This window comes from Maniola jurtina, chromosome 19 (assembly GCF_905333055.1).
Source record: "Maniola jurtina chromosome 19, ilManJurt1.1, whole genome shotgun sequence".
Taxonomy (NCBI): Eukaryota; Metazoa; Arthropoda; class Insecta; order Lepidoptera; family Nymphalidae; genus Maniola; species Maniola jurtina.
Genome location: NC_060047.1, coordinates 3577808 through 3589896, shown reverse-complemented (window position 1 = coordinate 3589896; position 12089 = coordinate 3577808). Strand labels below are relative to the sequence as shown.

Genomic DNA, 12089 nt, shown 5'->3' with positions numbered 1-12089 from the left:
GGGACTTATGTAAATGCCTTAATAAATATTATATTAATATATTTATAAAAAAACTTACATAAAAATACATAGGTACATAAAGACTTTATCGGCCTTTATCGTTGAAGTACGATTTAGCTCATCAGCAAAATAGCTTAATTAAATAAAGGTCGTTCTTATAATTTAATTAATTTACGCGATTAGTGAACAATGAGCAAAAACATTACAACTTAGCTACCAAGATATTTGGAAAGAAAACAAGGAAGGTGGTAACACGCTGGAGGGACGAAATTGAACTTGAAGATTGCACTGGGATTCTATATGAAAATAAATACATGTTAAACAATATATAGTACGCGACAGGTAACGATGGCAATGGCTGTTCGTCCCGAACCGAGACCACGCGGTATCCCACAATTCCCATAAGATAGTTATAACAATATTTATTGTAATAGTTAACTTTTAACATTAGACGCAAAAAGAGCTATCTAGAGTTGCAGAAGATGGTTGAATTTTGCAATAATGCTTCACAATAATGTATTGTTATTGTGAAGTTATGTTAAAAATCTTGATGCCCATAAAAAATGAAATAAAAAAATTAAAAAGGTACTACGCCATAGTAAGTTGCGCATTTTGATTGACCTAGTGATAGACGGATGTTTTCGTTTCAAATCAACAACATAAAATAAGATGTGTTTTATGTCAACAATCTATTGGCAAAGAGCAAAAACCGACCAAGTGCGAGTAAGACTCGCGCGCCGAGGGTTCTGTATCTTGGAAGGATACGTAAAAAATGTTTTGATTAGTATTGGATATTTTGATTAGTGTTCAACCCAGTTCAACCGCCTGAAAAACAAATTACTCTACATGGCTCTAATGTGGATAATCTTAAAAAAATGTTCGTTGTTCAGATCGGTTTTCCAAAAATACATAATGAATCGGTGTTTTCAGTATTTCTTGTTAAATACTGTATATATGTATAAATCCCAAATTCCTAACTAGTTTAGTTTTTGAAATAGAACCCATAACAAAAATGGTCTAAAACTGAAGATTCTTCATTTTTGAAAGCAAAAAAGAATAAAAACATATTTGTACCTACTCTACTCAATGAGCTCTTCATCAGACTTGACACTCCATATGCCAGGCTAAGAAAAAAAATCATGTATCCCTGCAAAATAATTCAATTGAATTTCTAATTTAACAATCATAATCTTGTCAACCAATCCACACTTGGCCAGCGTGGTTGATAATGACCAAACCCTTCTCATTCTGAAAGAAGAACAGTTCTCAGTAGTGAGCCAGCGATGGGATGATGATGATGATTCGATCTTGGGCCGAATATACAAAATATCATATTTTGAAGTAGCTCATTCCGTCTACGATCCTAGACAGCTGGCACATCAAAGTGGCATTAATAGGAATCCGTTTTGCCGTTTGGGTGCGGAACCCAAAAAATTGAGACCAGCACCAAATGTAAGCGGTCACTGCGATCAGATATTCATTGTCACGGTCACGAAACTGCTTAATACTGAAAATTTGTGGTTACTATCATAGTAGTTTCGCATGTGAATGAGACAATTATTTTTAACATGTCGGCGTCGCGACGCGCGCCTGTTTCCTGCATGCAATTATAATATGCGACCGTTGCCAAAACACTATTAGAACCAAAATTCACGTGTCTTTGTTGATGTAGTGGTGTTACATGTACATCAACGTTACCTATTGGCTTTTGGAAGAAAATTAGCAAGTGCCTTTATTTATTTTTTGTCTATCTGGCCTTCTTTAGCTGTCTTCTTTACTTTTTAAATAAATTAATGATTTTATGAACCTATAAACTATTACGCACAAGACCCTTTTGCACCCAGGCGTATAATAAATTTTCTTTTTAGGGTTCCGTGTCTCCAGAGAAAAAAGAGCCCTTATAGGATCATTTCGTTGTTTGTCTGTCTTGTTTGTCAAGAAAAGGGAATCACACCTATAGGGACTTACCGTTGATCTAGAATCAGGTAAATAGGTAGGTCTTATAGCACAAGTAAAGGAAAAATCCGAAAATCGTGAATTTGTGGTTTCAACTTTAATCATCCAAAAAATTAATATGTGTTCGTGAACAAATATAATTAGTTAACTAAATCAAATATAGATGGCGAGGTCCGTCATAAATTTGCAGTGTAGTGCATAAGTGTTATACCTTGTACAATGCCTCAGGTACGGAATCCTTCGTGTACGAGTCCGACTCATACTTGACCGGTTTTTTGTCTCTCAGTCCTTCTTTAGCAATGAAATTAATGAATAATGATCCTATTTTCTGTTTGCAACAAGAATCTAATTTGCACCCAGCTGTATAATTTATTGTCCTTCTTCCCTATGTCTAGATAGGAATATACTATGGCTTATCCTATTATTTTCACCTTCATCTCAAGCCATCGCCAGCCCAATATTGAGCACGGGTCTCCACTCTCCACTAGAACTATCTCTACTTTTAGATGCTTTTTGAAAGTCATTGAACTCCAGATACCGTAGCAATTAAATTTGTGTTAATGTTTGTTTTCATTATTCTGTAATGAGACGTTATTTTTATGATAAGGGATATTAAATTATAATAATTATTCTCATGACAATAACCGATTACAAAACCAAAACAATAATATAATTATGAGATTACTTCAGATGCCATAGCCATTTTTATACTTTTAAATATTATGCCTATTTAGATAATGTTTTAGTTTCAAAGTTTCATTTCAATCTTTGTTAACTATACAGGTTACATATAAAAGTAAAAAAAAAAATTGAAAATACTAATTATTTTTAGTTCATGAACATATTTTAATAATTTTTTTGTGATGTGACCACAAATTCACCATTTTCGGATTTTTTCCTTGTATAAGACCTACCTACCAACCAAATTTCATAATTCTAGGTCAACGGGAAGTACCCTATAGGTTTTCTTGACAGACACGACAGACAGACATCAAAAAGATCCTACAAGGGTTCCTTTTGAGTTACAAAACCCTAAAAATTGTAAAGAGCCCTCAGAAGATCCGATTGGGGTGAAGCAGCGTAAGACAGGCATGAGTGACAGCTCTTAGTAATCGGAGGACTCGATCTTTTTGGGTCACTGGGGCAGCGAAGTAGGTACCTAAGCACTTTTCATTATCATCTTTCAGCTTAGGATTTTTGCATGCTTTGGAACGTCTTTGAAAAGACACTGGCACCTATTCTGAGCACAATTTAGTATTTTAGATTATTTGCATCCTCTTCTTACTAATGTAATATGAAAGGCACCTCGTGGCTTAAGCTGCCAGTCGCGAACCTATTGTTTAAATTTGTAGCGTACACTAAAAATGTAGTATATTTAAATGTAAAATTCATGTTCCGCCCTTTTTTAGCAATATTAAAAAAAGATGCAGATACTCTAAGTTTAGTTTAGAGAAATACAACAGAATCGGCGCCAATATCGTGTGACACACTTTAATTGAACTAAACAGAGTAGATACTTTATTGCATGTTCTTATATTACTCAATAGTTCAATACCGTATAGATTGTAAGTATATTGATATAATATGACAATCGTTTTACTAAATATAGAATGTTAAAAATAGCACGTGCAGACAAAACAAAGTCTGTAATGAATTCGCTAGCATATTGTTCATCAAAATCAAATAAACATCTTAACATCTTTCTCTGTAAGCTCTATAATTCACTATTTGTTCCAAGATATGTCAGTTTTCAAAAATGTTTCAAAGTATGTAGTACCTATTCTAGATGTGATTGAAAAAAATTGGCATTCAATGGGAACTACCGACAAAAGTGAAAATTTAAAACTATGAACAGTGGTGTTTTTAGGGTTCCGTATCTCTGGAGAAAAAAAGGAACCCTATAGGATCACCTGTCGCCTGTCTGCCAACAGTCAAGACTCTTTAAGGAAATCTAAACCTATAGGGTCCCGTTGACCTAGAATCATGGGCAGGCAGCAATATCTTATAGCTCAAGTAAAGGGAAAAAACTAGAAACCGTGAATTTGTGGTTACATTACAAAAATAATTAGTGTCTTTTCTTGTACAATGGTACGGAACCCTTCGTGTGCGAGTCCGACTCGCACTTGACCAGTTTTTTTCAATTATCATCATCGCCAATCTGTCATCATCAAGTCTTTTGATGATGATTACTGGATACCTATAAGTCACGGTTTTTGTGCTTATGGTCTGTCTACGGAAACGTGGTTTTTAACATGGTTCTAGAGAAATATTACAACGCTTTAAAAAAACAGAAGCCTATTTCGGACAAAACGTTTCGTAGAACAAAAACGTAATGACTCTGGACTAATCACACTGGAACCTTTTTGGAAGCTTCGTTTCATTTAAGGTTTGGTGTGTTGCGTAATTTAAAGACTCTGTCTAACAACTACTAACGATCGGTTACCATCGTAAGAAGTAATGACTAAAAACAATTGCATCTACTTCATAGCAAAATCGATACAAGAGTGTTATAGATCAATGACATTTAACTTGTGAACAAGATTTTGTACCGATTGTCTTCCAAGATTAATATATGAGCTTTTCTACTTAAATACCAGACACGAAATCCCTATAACAGGTAGGAGAGTAATCAACCTTTCAATCAGATCACTCAGCGCGTGCTATTGTCATAAAGATGCAAGAAATGAAAATTATAGTTTCAAAGTTACAAGGATTAACATACAAACCCTGTTAAATTGCTTCGTTATCTAGAAAAACGAGCACAAAGTGGGGCCTTTTTTGATACAAAAATACAAATCTTTGAGCGCGTGTAACTTTAAAACTAGATATTATTACGGAAATCTGGAAAACCACAGACGCGGATATAAGTTTCTAGAACGTGTCAACATAATTTCGTCGAGTTTGTTTGCTTAGTATTTAAATGAGAGCCACACTACATTTGTACGGAGAGCACTGGGGGGTACTTGAGAAACTTCTTTTATATTGCGGCTACATTAAGGTTAACGTCAATGCCCAACAACGCCATAATTATCGCGATAATCAACGCGTTAAAACTGAGTGGCCACACTTGAACGGTCAACGTCTAATGCCAATGGAATTGGGATTAAAATCATCCAACGCCAAACGGCATTGTGAATGCCGTTGTACGTTGATCGTGGCTACATCTGCGTTTAACGGGAAACGCCGTTGAACATCGCGTTGTTGGTCGTTAATACGGCCGGGATATTAAAGTGGATTTCAGGACCTCCCTGGCGCAGTGGTTAGGGCTGCGGTCGTATAAGTGGGAGGTCTTGCTAAAAAAGTATTAGCAGTTCGTGGGTAGTAAGTTGTGAACTTCAAGGACTCGGTCTGCAGCCTAATTGCTCGGTGCGTGCTATCGTCATGAAGGATAAAGGAAATACTCCAATAGAGCGACGGCACTCTATGCGATTTAAATGACATAATGACAAGGCAATTTTCTAATAAACCCCCGGTGCTCTTATATCTAGTTCTCGTGTCCGAGCCGTGGCCGCCTCTAGCGACAACCTGTTTAGCTACTTCCTTCGGGACACCTTGCGAGGAATTGTTCTAATGGTCGGAAAAAATCTAGACCTCGAGTAGGTTTGAACGAACACTTTGTCCTTAGAGTTCCCGTTCACGACCACTGTAATTATGATTGGATAAGTTATGCCAACGTTTTGTTCTGTTCGAGCGACATCGCCTTGTGGTACCACTTATCGGAAAGGGGAAGCGAACATTTTATTAATTTTAGTTATGTATGTGTTAATTTATAAATCCGGTTAAAGGGAATAGTCACTTATAAGATTTCGGCTTATCTAGCTAAAATTATAACAACTTTCAAGAACTAAAAGGAAATAAGATGCCCAACTGAAATCGATTTATGTTTGAAGGCTTTCATTCAAGATGTAACGCGAAATCATTAGAAAATTGTATGGACGAGTGATAACATATGAGAAGACCACAAAGCGAAGTGTCTCGCGCCGCACAGATCGATACGAGTTGTTACGCAACCCGACTGCCGAGGTATCAGACACATTTTGCTCCTTTTACATTCTATAGATGCATTACACATCACACTGATCTACTTATTCTAGTAGGAGCTTTAATGGTAACATAATGATTGTTGAAACAAAAATGTTGTACGACTTTACAAGAACAGAACTCGAAAAAGTGGTTTTAGCACTAGGACTAATTACAAACGTGAATTGTCTTTCTTTAGAACACACTAATTGGTGCGCAAGCTATGACAATTTAGGATGTAGAAAGAACAAAGACAATGAGACGTGCAGATGAATTACTCTATATCGTAAAAGTACGGGACATGCCTAGAAGCAAGCACTTTACACAAGCAGACGACGACTGATGTAACCCACGCAACCTTCGTGGAGGTGTTCCGCACTCACTGTCGGCTACATGCACTCACATCTTCACGAAAGCACTGCTGCCGAAGGATCGCTATTTGAAAGGCGCAGACAAACACTACTGCAAGCGCACTGCACTCACCTCGCCCATTTTCGCTAGTCTTTATGCAAAAGGCGGATAAAAAGAGCAGACCGCCCTCCGATCTCTTCTGTGTTCCTCGGCGGAATGAGGTGGGTCGTCGCTAGTTCTGCAAAAACGGAGACCGTTACGGCTTCCTCGTATCAACGAAAAAACTAAAATGTGTGCGCTTCCACGTAGTCCCGTCGCACGGCACTGGGGCTATGTCATTATGGTACGAAACTAAAACCCGGTATGAGAGAAGTGCACGGGTGGAGGAGGCGCGTAGGGCGCGTCTTTCGGCGGCCTGTTTCGGGCGGCGACTGAGGACGGGGCGGCCGCGTATCGAGCCGACGGCGCACTGACGTCACACTGCGTCACGACGCCAGCGCCGCCGCCACCGCCGCGCGCAGCCGCCCGCCCGCCTAACCTTCCACAACCGGCACGCTGACACGCCGCGCGCCGCCGCCCGCCCGATGCCGCCGCTGTCCGCGCACGCACCGGCTTATCACTAGCGCCCTTATCGCGTACAATAGACTCCTTCATAAAGCTGATACTTAAGGCTACTTATGTAAAAACCTTTAATTTTTTTTATGCCCGCTTTTCATCAAAGTGGTGTGTAGGCAGGACGTTGTCATCGACCCAACTCAAGTATAATTTGAATACTTATACTCGTAGGAACGGACAGTCACTGTCTCCACCCGGCTAGCCATTGTGGGTAAAGAATAGGTCTTGCTAGATAAATATGTAGATAGCTCAGAACAAAATTGTTGTGCTTAATCCAAAACTGTTTCACATCAATTTCGATCCATCTTGTTTCGGCTTTTGTGTGTTATAAATGCCAGTAAGTACATATTTTTAGACGTTAGACGGATAATTCAAGACATCAGCAGTGGTCTGCGTAATAATTTGATGGTTAGAGCGCACATTTTCGGTATTTTATAGCATTCGCATTACGATAATGTCTTAACATCAGCAAATAAATAAATTGTACCTAGTCGTAAATTTCTTTATAGCCTACGGGTAGTTCATTCTGCTACGGGCCTCGTAGAGCCACGACACGTTTTTACACTTGCCGTGCCAAATCCTGCGACTTTTTAAACCGGTTAAATATAGTAGGGCACTTGTAATTTTTTAAATTTATTCATTACTAGCTGATGCCCGCGACTTCATTCGCGTAGATATAGGTTTTCTAAAAATCCCGTGAGAACTCATTGATTTTCCGGGATAAAAAGTAGCCTATGTGTTAATCCAGGGTATAATCTATCTCTATTCCAAATAGCCAAATCTGTACAGTAGTTTTTGCGTGAAAGAGTAGCAAACATAGTCACACACACACACACACACAAACTTTCGCCTTTATAATATTAGAGTGAAGTGTGATGTGATGTGATTATTTTTCTCCAAATTAAGATTGGAGGCGTTGTTTTCCTTAACAATTATTGAAATTACACTCAATCTAGATATTTGTTCGCGAATTGTAGGATAGTTGGTACATTCTATTTATTAGATACTACATGTGAAACCTTCACAGCTACAAGTAAAACTGATACGAATTGCTCGAGACTTCACATTGTATATATTAAAAGGTGAAATAAGTAAATTTATCACTATTAGCGTTGTAAAATTAGTAGGTGCTCATTGCCGACAGTTTGCTATGACAATGAGTACATTGCTCCTGTGCCTTAACTTGCATGCATAAAAGATCCTATTTATTACTATAGTAATTCCGCGAATCCATTTAGAGTAATTTTTAGGGTTCCGTACCTCAAAAGGAAAAACAAAACCCTTATAGGATCACTGTGTTATCTGTCTGTCTGTCCGTCTGTCCTGTCTGTCACGAAAACCTATAGGGTACTTCCCGTTGACCTAGAATCATGAAATTTGGAAGGTAGATAGGCTTTATAGCACAAGTGAAGGAAAAAATCCAAAAACCGTGAATTTTTGGTTACATAACAAAGAGCAACAATTCAAATTCCTTTTTTTACGGAACTCTAAAAAGTTTACAGAAGTAACTTTATAGCAAAAAAAAGTCCTAGTTCATACGTATGGTAACGTTTTCTATCCTAGTTCACTCAAGTAATTTCTAAACAAAATCAACGTACGATATGCATAGGTACGATGAACAAATAAATAAGGTGGATAAGAGAAACCTACAGCGAAGAAAGTTAGATTATACTTTACTGTCCTAGTTTAGTATAGTATTTTCTAATCTAAGACCCAGAAGTTAATCAAAGTATTAACTATGAAGGATAGTATCGACGCACGAAGAACAATTAACAGAAAGCATATAGGCAGTACCTAAAGGCTAAACTATTTATAAAGAATCGATCGTGAAAATTGCATCGGTTCTCGGAATATTCGAGTACAATGGATGCCTTACTCGATTCGTGTCATGGATATACACGGTGGGTGTTTAATGGAAAATAGTGCAAAGCTATCGCGTTCCAACTTCCAATACAACGCGATTTACTGCCATGCGGTCACTAGATTATACAATTAACTTTTGAATTTAAGTATATTGAACTGATGATGGGAACTCTTTGATTTTTCCGGAATAAAGTTCTTATGTCACTCTCCAGGCCTGTACCTACCTATCCATGCATAAAAATCACGTCTATCTATCCGTTGCTCCATTGCGACGTTCGGACGTGATTGAAGTACAAACCAATAAGCAAACACACTTTCGCATTTATAATATGAGTGATGATACAGGGTGACTTGTGATTCGATGTATTCCTTGAAAGGAATTATTTTATAGAAACCAATTCAGTCAACCTTGGGGAAATAACTAGTTTCCATGTTATGGTGGTTCATTGTAATCGAAAATAAATTAATTCTACTAAAACTACTCCATTGAACTCCGTGCTACTTAAATATTTTAATTTAAATCTTTAATTGAATGAAAAAAGTAGCGGGTATCATTCATCTATTTGGTACAGAGATTACTTGCATCCCACGGACGAACATAGGCTTCTTTTTTTTTTCTCTCTCTCGTCTGGCTTTTACAATGATTAGCCAATGTCAAGTTTGTAGTTATTTGTAACAAGTTAGCTAAACTATACAAGTATGGACCCCGTCTGTGCCCGCGCTCGCCGACATACGCACAGCACCCCCTTAGAGCGCTTTCCAGTCAGTATTAACAAAAAAAACACTCCAAAAAGTCACAACACGCGCGCCAGCAAACGCCACCACAGACGAAGTCCAGGCTTCTTTTTAACCCGGAAAATCAAACATCCCCACAGGATATTTAGAAAATCTAAATCAAACATCCCCATAGGATTTTTAGAAAATCTAACTTTACGCAGACGAAGTCCCAGGCATCACCTGATTTATAATCGATACATTTAATCGGAGCGGTAAGAGGGAATTGTCACAAATATAGCCTAGTCATAGTCAAGTCAGTGCCGTGGCCCCGTGGGGCGCCATGGCACCGGTCAGATATTAATTTCCGCCACTCCACGTTGGCCCTCGCGCAATCACACGTCAGCAAATACAGACGGACTCTGGAGTATAACTACCGGTCAGCGTAATGGTGTATTCACAGTAAGGCGTATAGGTATAAATTAAAAACTTTATGGTTTGATATACTTCTGAAATTAATATCTTAACTTTGAAACTTTGAGAAGAGCCCCATAGTTAGCGACCATGTGTCGGAGCCATATGTCAACCGTCGCAACACGCACTGTACGAAGACTTTGGTATTCAAGTACTGAGGAATTTTGGACGAGAAGAATCTCGAAACTTTCCGAATACTGCGCAGACGAGTTGGATTGCTAACTGGATGCTAGCTCAAAAATATACAGCCAATGTTAATTACTTTTAGAGTGACTGTTTAAAAATGGTCCTTCGAGCCGGATAATTTTCAGTTTGTGTATTTTGTACTCGAAATCTGTATTATTCGTAAGTTTTAACGATTGAAAATCAGATCTGAAAGTGTTAATGTAGTATTCATGTATAGAGCGTCTCAAAATATGATGGACATCCACTGCTGGACATAGGATCCACACTCCAACGTCTTGACCCGCCGACGCGATGGCGGTGTTCACTGTTATCGTTTAAAAGACATACATTTGCAGCAAGCAAATATATTGCAATGCATTAAAAGTGTACTAGCGATTCAAGCAGGGGGTCATGGGTGTCACCAAATGTCAGGTACGAGTTATAATTTCCGGCACATTAAATTCACCCTCGCAATATCACGTCAGCAAATATAGATGTAGTAAATATGCACCTGTACATTTAAAGGTTCGTCATATAGAACGAGTACGTCGAGTCAAAGCGTCAATAACGTGGCGTAGTAACGTCGCATATTCGTTGAAAGGATCTGGGAGCTCATTGCATTGATATACCAAGAAAATAAAGAGGTGATTGATAGAAAGGGTTACAACCGTCAGCAATGAGGACTAGGATGGATTTTTAGTTACTAAATGATGATGCCCGCGACTTCACCCGCAGGAGTTAAGGTTTTTGAAAAATTCCAATGGGTATTTTTTCGATGGAACATAAAAAGTAGCCCTCCGGATGCAAGCTGTCTCTGTACCAAATTGATAAGGTTTTTACAAATCCTGTGGAACTTATTGATTTTCCCGGTTAAAAGTATCCTGTGTCCATTGCCGACACGCAAGCCATTCCTGTACCCGTCAAAATCGGTTAAACGAATGAACCGTGATCAGCTAGCAAAGAAACAGACATATAAACTTTCATATGTATAATAATAGTATGGAATACATTCTTTGTTTTCAATAAAAATTGCGAACAAACGAACAGGCGAGTCACCTGATGTTAAGTGATTACTGCCGCCCATGAACATTTGCAGTATCAGAGGAATCGCCAAGCGTTGCCGGCCTTTCAGGAATTTGTTGGTCCGCCCCTTGAATAACCCCATAAAACTGAGTACATTCACCATTACCATAAGCAGTACCATTCTGAGAGAGTACAACAGTCATAACCACTTTACTGAGACTGGAGCACTTGAACTTAAATTATTTTAGTTATTTCGTCTTTGATATCACAAATTGAATAACTACACGGTTACAGTTGTAAGTTCAATTTGTTGAATGAAATAAACAACTCAACTAATAGGTTGACTATTTCAATTTTCTAGTTAGGTATGCTTTGTAAATGCGGCTATTATATTACACGTTACGTACATGTATTTGTAAATTGTACAGGTCACAGTCTATTACATAATACCCGTGCCTCAAGGTTGCGTGGCATTGTAATATTAACACTTAATTAATAATTCCCCTAACTGCTGTAGGCAAGGGCTGTGTGAAAGCACCTTTACCCTATGATACTTGTACACGTACGCTCTACTTTAAACGGTACTTTATGTCGAAAAATGTTGAATTTGCAATATGAAGAATGAAGATTTATAATAACTTATTTGCTTTTACTTTACTTATTGCTTGAACATGCAAATAGTTAAGAATTCATATTGATTCACATTTTCCAATAAGGAAAATGCTACAAGTGTATAATCTGAATAATTCAAAGGATATTTTTTATTAATATTGACATAAAAAAGCGGTGATAGTTTAGTGGTTAAGAAGTCGGCCTTAGGGTTGACGGAGCTCGATTCCGGGCAAGCACCTCTAACTTTTCAGCGTTTATAATCTATACTAATATTAAAAAGTGGAAAGATTTGTTTT

The 12089-nt window shown here is 38.0% G+C and overlaps 1 protein-coding gene across 5 annotated transcripts in view; it reads right to left on the bottom strand.

Annotated features, from left to right (window-relative positions):
• Nucleotides 1–12089, bottom strand: part of LOC123875011 (sodium/potassium-transporting ATPase subunit alpha) — a 93666-nt gene that overhangs the window by 26375 nt on the left and 55202 nt on the right. For 2 of the 5 annotated variants that reach the window (XM_045920634.1, XM_045920635.1), the window contains exon 2: nucleotides 6460–6565. The exons of 2 other annotated variants lie outside the window; for them this stretch is intronic. In XM_045920634.1, coding sequence (XP_045776590.1) covers nucleotides 6460–6468 — 9 coding nt within the window. In that variant the 5' untranslated portion in view covers nucleotides 6469–6565. Of the gene's footprint in view, nucleotides 1–6459; nucleotides 6679–12089 lie in introns of those variants that run through there. One more of the 5 variants, XM_045920633.1, reaches the window with a different exon arrangement.